The 16,558-nt window shown below is 39.3% G+C and overlaps 1 protein-coding gene across 1 annotated transcript in view; it reads left to right on the top strand.

The window, feature by feature from the left end:
- itgb1b (integrin, beta 1b) overlaps positions 1-16,558 on the top strand; it is a 51,192-nt gene that overhangs the window by 14,048 nt on the left and 20,586 nt on the right. The window contains exons 3-8 of the mRNA XM_083525681.1: positions 5,208-5,293; positions 6,279-6,501; positions 15,343-15,513; positions 15,669-15,907; positions 16,132-16,287; positions 16,367-16,462. Coding sequence (XP_083381807.1) covers positions 5,208-5,293; positions 6,279-6,501; positions 15,343-15,513; positions 15,669-15,907; positions 16,132-16,287; positions 16,367-16,462 — 971 coding nt within the window. The remainder of the gene's footprint in view (positions 1-5,207; positions 5,294-6,278; positions 6,502-15,342; positions 15,514-15,668; positions 15,908-16,131; positions 16,288-16,366; positions 16,463-16,558) is intronic.

Raw genomic sequence — 16,558 nt, 5'->3', positions numbered from 1 at the left:
GTGCAGGATTCTAACATTATATGGGAGGATTTTATTCACCACGTGTGTGAGTCTTAGTTTTATTACTCTTTAGAAACTCTTACTGGTCGAAGTAGCACATGTGCACACAAGCCAGGAAGTGAATCCAGGTCTCAGTTTGGCACAAACGGCTTGTTTCCAGCTCGTGCTAACTGGGCATTGTTTACAAAAAATAAAAAGGAAACGAGGAAAAAAATGGACAGTCCAAAAAGTTGTTTTATCGGGAAGATTTGCAAAAAAAAGCAGCGATATGGAAAATATTTTTGGGGCGGAGTAACAACAGAGACAGAGATCTGCATGGAGATGCTGTTTTCATCTGTAAGTTACAATAGCTCTCTTTACAGTTTTATATGATGTTATAGGTTTTATTGCCCATTTGTTTTTAAAGAGAAATGGTTGAAAAACATGTGTGTGTGTGTGTATTGTTGGGATTGGAATGACTGTACATCAATATGAATGGTCATGACTGTAAAACAAGAGCATGTCTGGCTACCTGGCCATCAATATAAATGCCACATTAATATCAATATCCAACATCTATAACAAAAGCCTTTAATGGTCAGCCATTAATTTATACGCAGACTGTATGAATCGAATATGAATGGCCACCTGAGTTCAGCAGGTGGCTCTCAAACAGGGGGAGAGAGAAAAGGATCAGACATAGTCTCAGATAAATGTTTGTAGGAATCTAATTTTTCATGATCTCGCCATCCAATTTAAAATATAAACTCATGAGACATGTGGCTTTCAAACCAATTTGCTCCAGAACTGATTTCATGTATTACTCGAGAGGACCGTTTGTTGGCTCAAAAATCCAAAGCTAGCCCATTTTCCACTGCAGCAGAGCTCCACGAGACCTGGTCACCTGAAGTCCCTGTGTCAACCAGAACAGTTTGTCGGATTCTGTCTCAAAATGGCCTCCATGGTCGAATCAGTGCCCAGAAGCCAGCACTAAACAAAAGACAATTGAAAAACCTTGTGGCATTTGCCAAGGCCCACAGCCTGCTAAAAGGATGGACGCTGGAAAAGTGGCAGAAGGTGGGTTTTTCAGATGAATCTCCTGTTGAATTACACCACAGTCGCTGCAAATATTGCAGGAGACCTACTGGAGCCTGCATGGATCCGAGATTTACCCAGAAAACAGTGAAGTTTGGTGGCGGAAAAATCATGGCCTGGGGTTACATCCAGTATGGGGGTGTGTGAGAGATCTGCAGGGTGGAAGGCAACATCAATAGTCTAAATTTACCAAGAAATCTTAGCTACCTCTTATATTCCCAACCATAAAAGAGGCCAAATTCTGCAGCAGGATAGTGCTCCATCGCATACTTCCATCTCCACATCAAAGTTCCTCAAGGGGAAGAAGATCAAGATGCTCCAGGATTGGCCAGCCCAGTCACCAGACATGAACATTATTGAGCATATGTGGGGTAGGATGAAAGAATAAGCATGGAAGACGAAACCAAAGAATATTGATGAAGTCATACAAGATATTAAATTTGGATCTCACAGCACCACTACTTAATTTGCTGACATAATTTTGTATTTGCAGTAAATTTGTTCAATTTCTGTATAGGTGACAAAACTTTTGTCTTGCCAAAATTTGACCTTTCTGTCTTGATGAAATGATAAATCTTTTTTCAGTGAAACTAATTTATTTTAGTGCTTTTAAACATCATTTGGGAGGGTTTTAGCTTTTTATATGAGCTATTTATAACACCAATTGATTAATTAAAAGCAGGTGTTTCTAAAAAATAGATAAGCGACAAGACTTTTGTCAGGGACTGTAAAGCAGAACATGATGCCCTCCCTTCAGAAGCTGGGCTGAGCGGTAGTTTTCCAACATGAAAATGAACTCAAAAACACTCCCAAGATGAAAACTACCTTGCTGAGAAAGGTGATGGAGTGGCCAAGTATGTCTTCAAACCTGAACCCTATTTAGCACCTGTGTCCTTGTTTATTGGTTGAAGTGTCTTATGATGTCAAAAAAGAGGATGTTAAAGATTACAGTTAAAGATACACGTTAAAGATACGCATTCTTTACTTTCTGTACTGTATTAACATTTTACTTCATTTTAAAATAAATGATGTTTTTATTAATAAACTTCATTATTTAAAAATAAACCTCCATAAAAACAATTCACTATAAGTTTTTTGGTCATGCTATCTGTGAGACACCGGGAAAATCAGACAAACAAATTGGTTATGTAGCAAATGCAAGTCCTCGTGCGTGAGATTTGAACCGCGGTAAAGTGAGGGATTACTGTGTGAGATATATATATATATATATATATTTACACACACACACACACACACACACACACACACAGTGGGTACGGAAAGTATTCAGACCCCCTTAAATGTTTTACTCTGTTATATTGCAGCCATTTGCTAAAATCATTTAAGTTCATTCTTCTTCGTCATGAATGTACACACAGCTCCCCATATTGACAGAAAAACACAGAATTGTTGACATTGTTGCAGATTTATTAAAAAAGAAAAACTGAAATATCACATGGTCCTAAGTATTCAGACCCTTTGCTCTGACACTCATATATTTAACTCGGGTGCTTTCCATTTCTTCTGATCATCCTTGAGATGGTTCTACACCTTCATTTGAGTCCAGCTGTGTTTGATTATACTGATTGGACTTGATTAGGAAAGCCACACACCTGTCTATATAAGACCTTCCAGATCACAATGCATGTCAGAGCAAATGAGAATCATGAGGTCAAAGGAACTGCCTGAAGAGCTCAGAGACAGAATTGTGGCAAGGCACAGATCTGGCCAAGGTTACAAAAAGATTTCTGCTGCACTTAAGGTTCCTAAGAGCACAGTGGCCTCCATAATCCTCAAATGGAAGACGTTTGGGACGACCAGAACCCTTCCTAGAGCTGGCCGTCTGGCCAAACTGAGCTATCGGGGGAGAAGAGCCTTTGTGAGAGAGGTAAAGAAGAACCCAAAGATCACTGTGGCTGAGCTCCAGAGATGCAGTCAGGAGATGGGAGAAAGTTGTAGAAAGTCAACCATCACTGCAGCCCTCCACCAGTCGGGGCTTTATGGCAGAGTGGCCCGACGGAAGCCTCTCCTTAGTGTAAGACACATGAAAGCCCGCATGGAGTTTGCTAAAAAACACCTGAAGGACTCCAAGATGGTGAGAAATAAGATTCTCTGGTCTGATGAGACCAAAATAGAACTTTTTGGCCTTAATTCTAAGCGGTATGTGTGGAGAAAACCAGGCACTGCTTATCACCTGTCCGATACAGTCCCAACAGTGAAGCATGGTGGTGGCAGCATCATGCTGTGGGGGTGTTTTTCAGCTGCAGGGACAGGATGACTGGTTGCAATCGAGGGAAAGATGACTGCGGCCAAGTACAGGAATATCCTGGACAAAAACCTTCTCCAGAGTGCTCTGGACCTCAGACTGGGCCGAAGGTTTACCTTCCAACAAGACAATGACCCTAAGCACACAGCTAAAATAACGAAGGAGTGGCTTCACAACAACTCTGTGACTGTTCTTGAATGGCCCAGCCAGAGCCCTGACTTAAACCCAATTGAGCATCTCTGGAGAGACCTAAAAATGGCTGTCCACCAACGTTTACCATCCAACCTGACAGAACTGGAGAGGACCTGCAAGGAGGAATGGCAGAGGATCCCCAAATCCAGGTGTGAAAGACTTGTTGCATCTTTCCCAAAGACTCCTGGCTGTATTAGATCAAAAGGGGGCTTCTACTAAATACTGAGCAAAGGGTCTGAATACTTAGGACCATGTGATATTTCAGTTTTTCTTTTTGAATAAATCTGCAACAATGTCAACAATTCTGTGTTTTTCTGTCAGTATGGGGTGCTATGTGTACATTCATGAGGAAGAAGAATGAACCTAAATGACTTTAGCAAATGGCTGCAATATAACAGAGTGAAAAATTTAAGGGGGTCTGAATACTTTCCGTACTCACTGTATATACACCACATATATAAATGACTTTCTAGAAACAATTTCACGTGATATTTACCATGATATTTACATCGTTATCGTGATAGATCTCAGCATAAGTAATTTTATAAGATTTTGGTCAGATCGTCCACCCCTTTCTTCCCAATATCATACCTTGGACCACTAAGGACCTTAAGGAACTTCTGAGCATAACAAACAGCCATTCAGACAAAAGGACAAAGAAAATCTAAAGAGTGTGCAGAAAGAGCTTAAGGTGAGACTGAGGAATGCTACAGGAGGACACTGAGGGTAGGCCTTACAGACCAATGATACGGTGGAGTGGGCTGGCATGAAGCAGATAATTGGCTTCAAAGCAGAACAACCTGTTAAGGGTAGTCAAGAAAGCTAATAAACTGAATTTGTTCAGTAGGTTCAGCACAACACTCTCTTAAACTCTCTCTTCCACTCCCTCATCAACAGTCAGCATTGTTCTCCAACTCCCCCAAAGGCCCTCACAACAGATCACATCACCACCACTACCATTCCATAGCCACCTTCTTTAGAAGACTCGAGAAAATCAACCTCCACCCCCCACACATACACCTATCTGTCATGCCTGGCCAAGTTAAGAGACGGTTTGAGAAGTTGATGCTTTAGAAAGCTGTGGGTTTCCTACTACATTTACTATCAGCCATGTACTGGGAATACTATCTCATATGGACTGTTACAAATATTCCTGTCAAGAGAAGACTTTATCAGAGTAAAAAATACAGAGAGCTTAGCAAAAGTTCTAGGTTAACATTGGTAAGCCTCAGAATCTGCAAGACCAGAACTTTATTTCCCCAGTTATATTGTGCTGGGGGCCACTTAAAAAAAAAAAAAAAAGGTATGAACAAGGTGCAAGTTGGGCACAAAAACATTTTCTTGGGATTTTCCTCTAGTTATTGTATGTACACCTCATACAGCATGAGTCCACAGTCTATTACAGGTTATAAGGTCAGGGTATATTACAAAGAAATAATTATTATACACTTTATTTATTTATTTATTAAAAACACACTGGTGCATAATAGGGTTGCATCAGAGCAGAAAAAATATCTCTATCTCTCTAAATCTATCAATCTATTGCTCTATCTCTCTATATAGTGTATATATTAATTATAATTTCTCGAGTCATGTTGGTTTCCTTTGGTTTTACCAATATATATATAGTACATTTTAAAAGCATTCAAACCATCTTGTTTGCATGTTTCTTTAGATGGTAATGATTGCACTAAGGCTTCTGCTCAGTCCTGTGGCGAATGCATTCAGGTTGGAGAAAAGTGTGGCTGGTGTACCGATGAAGTAAGTAACATTTGACTTGTGTGTGTGTGTGTGTGTGTATAATATATTATTATATATACACAATATGTTATTTAAATGTGTGTGTGTGTGTGTGTGTGTGTGTGTGTGTGTGTGTGTGTGTGTGTGTGTGTGTGTGTGTGTGTGTGTGTGTGTGTGTGTGTATATAATGTATGTATATATGTATGTGTGTGTGTGTGTGTGTGTGTGTGTGTGTGTGTGTGTGTATATATATATATATATATATATATATATATATATATATATATATATATATAAAAAACTATAACATACATATATATATATATATATATAATTGTAAAAGATTTACAAATCTAAGAATCTAATACATTAACAAATGACAAATTTCACAATAATTTATACTTTATTTATCAGTCTTCTTTTTTTCTTTGTATTATTTTTCTTCTCATCCTATTCCCTCATGCCGGACCATCATAATAAGCATTTCACTGCATGTCATACCCTGTATGTATGTGCATGTGACAAATCAAAGATTTGATTTTATTGGACAAACTGCTGAAAAAGGAACTTTTTTAGACAATAGCTAGGTTGGATTGTACTTGCCTTAACTTTAATATAAAATAAACATTACTAAATCATGAAAATGTGCTAAATGAAATACATATGACTATATTAATAAATGTAATTATATAAATTATATATTACTCTCCGTGCACCATGCTCTCTCCAGGCAGCCGTCTCGGTGCATCGTGCAGTCTTGTGTAATGTAAAAACACATTAAGTGGGTGCGTGCGTACACATAAGATAATTCATTTTTATTCTCATTTACACTTTCAATAAATGTCTACCTGAGTCGGTCTGTAAATAATTTTGAATTATTGTTTGTGCTTCATTATGGAAATTAGATATTTTTTTTTGCCTTTTTAAAATGTTAAACAGCACTCAAATTTACCAAAAAAAAAATTATGCAGTTTTTTTCTTTTATTTGTTTTTTCTGTACCTGCAGGCCTTTCTGAAGCAAGGTGAATCCAAATCAACACGCTGTGATGAAATTGATGCTCTGATTAAAAAGGGTTGTCCTCAGAAAAATTTGGAAAATCCTAAAGGGACAATCATTGTCACTAAGAACAATACAGTCACAAATCGTAAGAAGGATGTGGCTGAAAAACGGAACCCAGACCAGATCACTCAGATTCAACCTCAGAAGCTCACACTCAACCTAAGAGCAGGTGCGTTGTATTAATTATAGTGGTGTGCTTCGACTAAAGTGGATTTTAATTTGCAAATGTTTGTTACAATTAAGTTAATTTGGCTGGGAGCACAATATTGTGTGGCTAACCCGTTAAGAGAGCATTGGATTAGGTTTGTCTTTGCAACCTTAACAATGATTACAAAATTTTGTTTGATAATACACATTTTGATTGATTAATAAATTTCACTTATCCTGAGTGATAAATTGGTACTAGGGTATGTGTAATTTAACATATAGACAATTGGTATTGCTGGTTTCTATAGCTGTGGTGTCATCATTATGGTATCAAGAGATGAATTGATTCATGAAGGAGACCACTGAAGGCTTAGGTGTGAAAGGCACCACCCGCAACTAAATTTTGAGAGAATTTCACATTACTTGACAGCCCCTCACTCTGTATCCCTCTACATCCAGATATACATACCAGAGTCCACATCTTACTCAAAATACTCGCATCAAAAGACACACATGCATGCCACTTACAGATACAAAATACATTGTAAACTTTCTTTCGGCTTCTCCCGTTAGGGGTCGCCACAGCGGATCCTCCGCACGTTTTGATTTGGCACATGTTTTACGCTGGATGCCCTTCCTAACGCAACCCTCCCCAATTTATCCGGGCTTGGGACCGGCACTAAGAGTGGCTGGGGATGGTTCCCTGACCGGGGATCGAACCCGGGTCACAGCGGTGAGAGCGCTGCATCTTAACCACTAGACCACCAGGGGACCTTAAAACAAGTTATTATTACCGTAATTTCTGGACTATTAAGGGCACCCAAATATAAAGAGCTGTCCAAAGACACTAGAGACAAAATTGTACACCTCCACAAGGCTGGAAAGGGCTACGGGGAAATAGCCAAGCAGCTTGGTGAAAAAAGGTCCACTGTTGGAGCAATCATTAGAAAATGGAAGAAGCTAAACATGACTGTCAATCTCCCTCGGACTGGGGCTCCATGCGAAATCTCACCTCGTGGGGTCTCAATGATCCTAAGGAAGGTGAGAAATCAGCCCAGAACTACATAGGAGGAGCTGGTCAATGACCTGAAAAGAGCTGGGACCACCGTTTCCAAGGTTACTGTTGGTAATACACTAAGACGTCATGGTTTGAAATCATGCATGGCATAGAAGGTTCTCCTGCTTAAACCAGCACATGTCCAGGCACGTCTTAAGTTTGCCAATGACCATTTGGATGATCCAGAGGAGTCATGGGAGAAAGTCATGTGGTCAGATGAGACCAAAATAGAACTTTTGGGTCATAATTCCAATAAACGTGTTTGGAGGAAGAAGAATGATGAGTACCATCCCAAGAACACCATCCCTACTGTGAAGCATGGGGGTGGTAGCATCATGCTTTGAGGGTGTTTTTCTGCACATGGGACAGGGCGACTGCACTGTATTAAGGAGAGGATGACCGGGGCCATGTATTGCGAGATTTTGAGGAACAACCTCCTTCCCTCAGTTAGAGCATTGAAGATGGGTCGAGGCTGGGTCTTCCAACATGACAATGACCCGAAGCACACAGCCAGGATAACCAAGGAGTGGCTCTGTAAGAAGCATATCAAGGTTCTGGCGTGGCCTAGCCAGTCTCCAGACCTAAACCCAATAGAGAATCTTTGGAGGAAGCTCAAACTCCATGTTTCTCAGCGACAGGCCAGAAACCTGACTGATCTAGAGAAGATCTGTGTGGAGGAGTGGGCCAAAATCCCTCCTGCAGTGTGTGTGCAAACCTGGTGAAAAGCTACAGGAAACGTTTGACCTCTGTAATTGCAAACAAAGGCTACTGTACCAAATATTAACATTGACTTTCTCAGGTGTTCAAATACTTATTTGCAGCTGTATCATACAAATAAATAGTTAAAAAATAATATACTGTGATTTCTGGATTTTTTTTTTTTTTTTAGATTGTCTCTTACAGTGGACATGCACCTACGATGACAATTTCAGACCCCTCCATGATTTCTGAGTGGGAGAACTTGCAAAATAGCAGGGTGTTCAAATAATTATTTTCCTCACTGTATGCTTGTTACAACAGCTAGCATCAGAACTCTTTTGCCTGATAGGCCATTTAAGCATTTAAAAAATCCGCGTTATAACATAATCTTGTTATTGAAGTACTCTACTTGTTGGATGGATTTAAATCAACCCTCCTAAATTCTTGAAAGCCATGGACTTTCAGAATGAGAAAGAGCTAAATTGCCAAGTATGTTTGCACTTACAAGCAATTTTTGGTTGACAGATGCTTTCAGTTGCATAATATTTTATTAGTTTTTTTTTTTTTAAGTGGCATTGCATATTAAAAAAAAAAGGTGTATATATGTATATATATATATATATATATATATATATATATATATACACACACACACACACACGCGCTTGCACAGTGGGGCAAAAAAGTATTTAGTCAGCCACCAATTGTGCAAGTTCTCCCACTTAAAAAGATGAGAGGCCTGTAATCTTTATCATAGGTACACTTTAACTATGAGAGACAAATTGAGAAAAAAAAAATCCCGAAAATCACATTTGTCTGATTTTTTAAAGAATTTATTTGCAAATTATCGTGGAAAATAAGTATTTGGTCACCTACAAAAAAGAGGCTCTTCTGTCCTCCACTTATTACCTGTATTAATGGCACCTGTTTGAACTCGTTATCAGTATAAGAGACCTGTCCACAACCTCAAACAGTCAAACTCCAAACTCCACTATGGCCAAGACCAAAGAGCTGTCAAAGGGCACCAGAAACAAAATTGTAGACCTGCACCCGGCTGGGAAGACTGAATCTGCAATAGGTAAGCAGCTTGGTGTGAAGAAATCAACTGTGGGAGCAATTATTATAAAAGACCACTGATAATCTCCCTCAATCTGGGGCTCCACGCAAGATCTCACCCCGTGGGGTCAAAATGATGATGATAACGGTGAGAAAAAATCCCAGAACCACACAGGGGGACCTAGTGAATGACCTGCAGAAAGCTGGGACCAAAGTAACAAAGGCTACCATCAGTAACACTACACTGCCAGAGACTAAAATCCTGCAGTGCCAGACGTGTCCCCCTGCTTAAGCCAGTACATGTCCGGGCCCGTCTGAGGTTTGCTAGAGAGCATTTGGGTGATCCAGAAGAGGATTGGGTGACTGTTATATGTTCAGATGAAAACTTGTCGTGTTTGGAGGAGAAAGAATGCTGAGTTGCATCCAAAGAACACTATACCTACTGTGAAGCACGGGGGTGGAAACATCATGCTTTGTGGCTGTTTTTCTGCAAAGGGACCAGGACGACTGATCCGTGTAAAGCAGGGGTGTCAAACTCAGGCCCGCGGGCCAAATCTGTATTATGTGTATTAGAGCTGGCCCGTCAGTATATAGCGCATGCTAATACTACAAATCCCATAATGCTTTGTTAGTGCGCGGGCGCGTCAGTCGAGACCGCTTAAAACCTGTACTCGTACTCGCGTACTCAGCGCTGAATTTATCCGGCGATTTGCCGACTTTAAAGCCCTGAAATGCAGATTTGAACTGCTCAGTAATCCATTTGTGGTTGACGTGGAAAGCGCACCAACCAACCTCCAAATGGAGCTGATTGAACTCCAGTGTAGAGACACGCTCAAGTCAAAGTACGACTTTGTGTGTGCTGCAAAGTTTCCATGTTTTCTCCCCATGTTCACCAGCACACATCTCTGTGAGAAACTGTTCTCTTTAATGAAGATGAACAAAACACCACTCAGGAGTCTCACTGATGAACACCTTTACTCGATCCTGAGGATTTCCTCAGCTCAGAGCCTAAACTCAGACATTGCATCTAAGAAGACACTTGCATCTAAGAAGAGATGCCAGATATCTGGTTTTAACCAATGTGCATCAGAGTAAATCAGAGTGTAGCTACTGAGCTTGAATGAATGTTGTCTTTATGCACTATTTCTACTCCAAGGCATGGACTGTTAATAGTTGAAAGATTGCTTTTTTTCATTGAAGGAAATTATTATTATTTTTGGTTGTTTTGTTGTTGGCCTGTGAAAAAAGAATTACATTAAAAAGGAATTTAAAAGACTATAGATAGAGAGCGAGACATATAATAAGAAACGAATACCACTGATGTGTGTTTTATTTCAAATTTTATTTCTCATGTGTTTATAATATTAAACTTTGGTTGTTTCAGATTCAATGTTTATGCAAAACTAAAGTTTGTTTCCATTTGAAAACGTTCAACATTACACATCTGGGGAAAAGGGAAAACATGCACAATCGCAGTCAATTTTTTAACTATTTTTTAGTTTGGCCCACGACTTCGTCCCAGTTTTTTAATTTTGGCCCACTGTGAATTTGAGTTTGACACCCCTGGTGTAAAGGAAAGAATGAATGGGGCCATGTAATGTGAGATTTTGAGTAAAAACCTCCTTCCATCAGCAAGGGTATTAAAGATGAAATGTGGATGGGTCTTTCAGCATGACAATGATCCCAAACACACCGCCCGGGCAACGAAGGGGTGGCTTCGTAAGAAGCATTTCAAGGTCCTTGGGTGGCCTAGCCAGTCTCCAGATCTCAACCCATAGAAAATCTTTGGAGGGAGTTGAAAATCCGTGATACATAGTGACAGCCCCAAAACACCACTGCTCTAGAGGAGATCTGCATGAAGGAATGGACCAAACTACCAGCCACAGTGTGTAAAAACCTTGTGGAGACTTACAGAAAACGTTTGATCTCTGTCATTGCCAACAAAGGGTATATAACAAAGTATTGAGATGAACTTTTGTTATTGACCAAATACACATCAAGCAGTATTATATCATGTGGTGACCAGGCAGGTGCACCCTAAGGAAGAAAAAGTAGAAGCAGTTATAAATGCATCACCTCCAAGGAATTTAGGATATTCGGATTTAAGGACATAAGATATACCTTTATTCGTCCCACAGTGAGGAAATTTCTCTGTTACAGCAGCAAAGAAAAAATAAATGCAAATATATAAAAGAATAGACACATACTATAGTATACAGTGTATATACACAACACAATTTGGATTATAAAATTATTGTGGAAAGTTTGTGGCAAACCTTTCAACATTATTGAATATTTTTTAAACTTTAGCAAGCAGACAAAAAATGGAATTGGTCACCTATGTGAGAAGAGGCGTCCAAAGCCTGAAAACATTTCCTTTTGAGCAGTAAGTGCCTTACACGTTATTATACAGGTAGACCTCTCTGACTTGCCTGTGCTCCTCAGCAACCGATTGCATTCATATCACAGACCCTGATTTATAAGAATAAGAAAAATAAGAAAAGTGTCTTTACACAAAGAAGTTTGTGTTACTTGACCGATCACAAAATACTTTTGGCCTTATTCAGAACAGCGTCTTCAGTTCCAGCTCTGGCAGAATTATAAACGCAATAATGGGCTTAGTCCACATTGACCTCATGGTTTGTATTTCCAGTCCTCAGACCTTTTTTTTTAAAATTAGTCCCACAAACAAGGATGTGTGTGTTCGGGTTCATGAGTGTTCATACAGCCTATGTACAGGAGAAGATTGTTATTAGATTTAAATGAGGGACATCCAGGAATCACTCAGATAAAAGTTCTGGCAAAAAGCTTCCTTTAGTGGTCTGGTCTAGATCATGAGATTTGTGGGTCAGGGTTTATCTTGTGACTTTACACTTAACAGACCCTCAACAGTCCCCCTCCACACATGGTCATGGGCCACAGCACTGTGGCAAAGAATAAATGTGGATTATTTGGAGATCAACAAGCATGCATTTCCTGCTATTTCCTGCATAGTCTACGCTACTACAGAACTGTATACTATACAGTACATGTACACACTAGAAATATGATAGCATACTGTATTTCTAAGATTTTACACAATTCATCTTAATATATTCTTGCAAATGTTTTCTGTGTGTGTTTAAAGTGTGTGGGAGGATGATTTACAGCTTAAACAATTTATTAAAAAAAAAAAGCATTTTTGGGGTGGCGTCCGTTTAGCGAGGTTTTTCGTTTATCGTTGGCGGTTTTGGAACGCAATCACTACGATAAATGGGGGATTACTGTTTTAAGCTTTGGTTATGTTTGGTTTCAGTATATTGAAGGAGGAGTGTGGTTTATTGGTGCAACTGTTACATGTGTTAGAGTAATTCTCAGCGTGGACATGTTCTGTGAGGCTTAAAAAAAAAAAAAAAAACTTGGTGTGTTAGCAAACAAAGATGCCATTAAGATGTAGCTATGTTACTCATTATTTTACACCATAAAAACTCTACACAAAAAATATCTAGAGCTGTATTTAGGATAAAAAAAAGTTTTGGTATGTTTTTAGGAAAAGTGTTTATTTGGGGAAAATGAGAGAAGGTGGATGGTGTGGAGATGATGAAGCAAGAAGTGGATAATATTAGTAAGGAGGAAGTGAAAGCAGCATTTAAGAGGATGTAGTATCTTAAATGTGTAATAGGACGAAGAGTGGAAAGTCAGTTGGACCAGATGACATACTGGTAGAAGCATGGAGATGTTTAGGAGAGATGGCAGCAGAGTTATTAACAAGATTGTTTAACAGGATTTTGGAAGGTGATCGGATGCCTGAGGCATGGAGAAGGAGTGTGCTGGTACCGATCTTTAAGAACAAGGGAGACCTGCAGTAACTACAGGGGAATTAAGTTGATCAGTCACACCATGAAGTTATGGCTAAGAGTAGTGGAAGCCAGGCTGAGAGAAAAGGCTACCATCTGTGAGCCACAGTATGGCTTTATGCCAAGGAAGAGCACCACAGATGCATTATTTGGTTTTAGAATGGTTATGGAGAAGTTTAGAAGGAGTTGCATTATGTGTTTGTGGATTTAGAGAAAGTGTACAACAGGGTAGGAACGTATGTGAGGGTGATGCAGGATATGTATGAGGACAGTGTGACAGCAGTGAAGTGTGCAGTAGGAACCGACAGGTTCAAGGTGGAGGTTCGACTGCATCAAGGATCGGGTCTGAGCCCTTTTCTGTTTGCAATGGTGATGGACAGGTTGATGGACGAGGTCAGACAGGAGGCTCAATAGACTATGATGTTTGTGGATGATGTGATTTGTGGCGAGAGTAGGGAGCAGGTTGAGAAGAGCCTGAAGAGGTGGAGGTACGCGCTGGAGAGAAGGGGAATGAAAGTCAGTAGGAGTGAGACTGTGTGTGTGTGTGTGTGTGTGTGTGTGTGTGTGTGTGTGTGTGTGTGTGTGTGTGAATGAGAGAGAGGACAGTGGAGTGGTGCGGTTGCAGGAAAAAAAGGTGGTGAAGGTGGAGAAGTTCAACAGTGCAAAATTAATGGAAAGTCTGATAGAGAAGTGAAGAAAAGAGTGCTGGATGGGTAAGAGTGGCAGGAGTGATCTGTGATGGAAGGGTATCTGCATAAGTAAACGGAAAATTTTATAGGACTGTGGGGAGACCTGCGATGTTGTATAGACTGTGGCATAGAGTAAAAAACAGGAATTGGAGCTGGAAGTAGCAGGGCTGAAGATGCTGAGATTTGGGAGAGATGACGATGAACAGGATTAGAAACGAGTTTATTATAGCACATGTAGGACGTTTTGGGGACAAAGTGAGAGAGGCCTGATTGAGATGGTTTGGACATGTGCAGAGGAGGGACATGGGATATCTCGGTAGGAGAATGGTGAGGATGGAGGAAAAGAGGAAGGCCAAAAAAGGAGGTGTATGGATGTAGCGAGGGAAGACATGCAGGCATATGTAAAGAACAGAGTGGTATGGAGATGGATGATCCGCTGTGGCGGCCCCTAATGAGAGCAGCCGAAAGAAGTTGTTTATTTGCTAATGTTTGGCCAGGCTTTACATAATCAGATACTATAGCTAAATGAAATTGAACCTTGTAATTATATTTGCTGTCAAAATATCAGAGCTGAATCGCACATGTTCCTGGGCTTTTTAATGCTATTTTAAAATATTCCTGCCTAAAAAACAAACCACACATAAACATAAACATATTGCAGTCAGAGCAAGTCAGTCAATGCTGCTATTACTTCAGATCAAAGTTATACACATAATCGTTTTTACAGCAGCGACCCCAGGAAGCAGGTGAATATTAACACTATCATTAGTGGCGTGCCCTTATGCTAGTACTTCATGTCACTGTTTTAGGTCAGAGATAAGAAGACTTATCTATCTGGTGGTCGGGATATAAGCTCAAAACTAAACAACTGCCATGGATCTTGTAATATTGAAATACAATTTTTTATGTAAAAATCTTTTTTTTTTTTGAGATTCGATACTGTTTCACCAAACAAAATTTCCAGATACTTATCTATATCGATATTTTCTTACACCCCTACCTTTTACCTTAATGGTAAAGCAGTGGCAGATAAATGATACCGATAAGTAATAATTTTCTGTAATTTATAGATTATAATTGTCAGCAATGTCATATTAGTAATATATAATATTACTAACATATAAGTAATGTAGTTTATCCATGTTAAAATTACTTTAGCGCTAAGCAGGTGTATTTCAGTAAAATTGGATTCTGGTTGAGCTTTGTACAAAAGAGAAACATAGTTCACTTCCCAATACTACACAACACCTTTATATTTATGCAGCTAACTAATTTGGCAATCGTGCAGCAGTAGCACAAAACCAAAATAAATTTTTCATTAGTGGTTTGTGAAATACTCAAACCAGCCCATCTGGTTCCAACACCAATTCACTGGCACAGATATCACACTTTCTTTTTTTTCCCCTTTTTTTCTCTTTTTTTATATGAACATAACTAAAGGTCAGAAATTGTCCATGTGAATAGAAAGTGCCCATTTGAATGTGTATAGATTTGTTTTGGTGTGGACACAGTATTGTTTATTACAGGTGAACCTCAAAAATTTTCCCTGAAGTTTAAAAGAGCAGAAGATTATCCCATTGACCTGTATTACCTGATGGACTTGAGTTACTCCATGAAAGATGATTTGGAGAATGTGAAGAATTTGGGAACAGACCTGATGCGTGAAATGCAGTCAGTTACATCTGATTTTAGGATTGGTATGGATTTTCATATAATCTAAAAGCAGTAAAAACCAATGCCATCTATAATGGTTCATGTTAAATACAAAAAGTTTGTATTTCCTTTGCTGTTGACTTAGTTTATTAAGATCACAGAACTATAGAACATATATTCTGCTGTCTTGTTTTTCTAGGTTTTGGTTCATTTGTGGAAAAAACCGTGATGCCCTACATTAGTACAACCCCTGCTAAGCTGCTGAATCCCTGCACTTCTGATCAGAACTGCACAAGCCCTTTTAGCTATAAAAATGTTCTAAATCTGACTAAAGATGGCCATGAATTTAACAGTCTTGTTAGCCGGCAACAAATTTCTGGAAACCTTGACTCACCTGAGGGAGGCTTTGATGCCATCATGCAAGTCGCCGTCTGTGGGGTGAGTTTGTTAGCAAGGTTGCTTTGATTAAAAGAGAGTTTTAGTGGTGTTTTTTTGCAAGATGACAGAGGCATCATCAGGATTCAAGCTCATTATCTCACTGTGATAGGGCATACACTGCATTACTGCACATTACATCAATAGATTTTTTAACTGCACAAGATCATATACATGTAAATATAAAATGATTGAGAAGAGCTTTTTTTCTTGTTTGGAAATTATAGGAACAAATTGGTTGGAGGAATGTCACTCGACTACTAGTGTTTTCCACTGATGCTGGATTTCACTTTGCGGGTGATGGTAAACTGGGTGGTATCGTGCTTCCCAATGACGGAAAATGCCACCTGAATGATAATATATACACTATGAGCCATTACTATGTAATTTTTGCTGCGTCCCACATCCTAGAAATATACAAATATTCACACAGAGAAATACTGAAGATTTTCTTTGTTATAGGACTATCCTTCAATCGCACACCTTGTACAGAAACTGAGTGACAACAATATTCAGACTATTTTTGCAGTGACTGAGGAGTTCCAGCCAGTTTATAAGGTAATGATGATTAATAACATGAAATAATGAAAGTAAGCACATATTCCATGGGGTTTCTAAATCTAAATTTAAGGGTCTAAAGACTCTTAAATTTGC

The sequence above is a fragment of the Silurus aristotelis genome (genome assembly GCF_946808225.1).
Source record: "Silurus aristotelis genome assembly, chromosome: 22".
Lineage (NCBI taxonomy): Eukaryota > Metazoa > Chordata > Actinopteri > Siluriformes > Siluridae > Silurus > Silurus aristotelis.
This window is presented reverse-complemented; position numbering and strand designations above follow the sequence as displayed.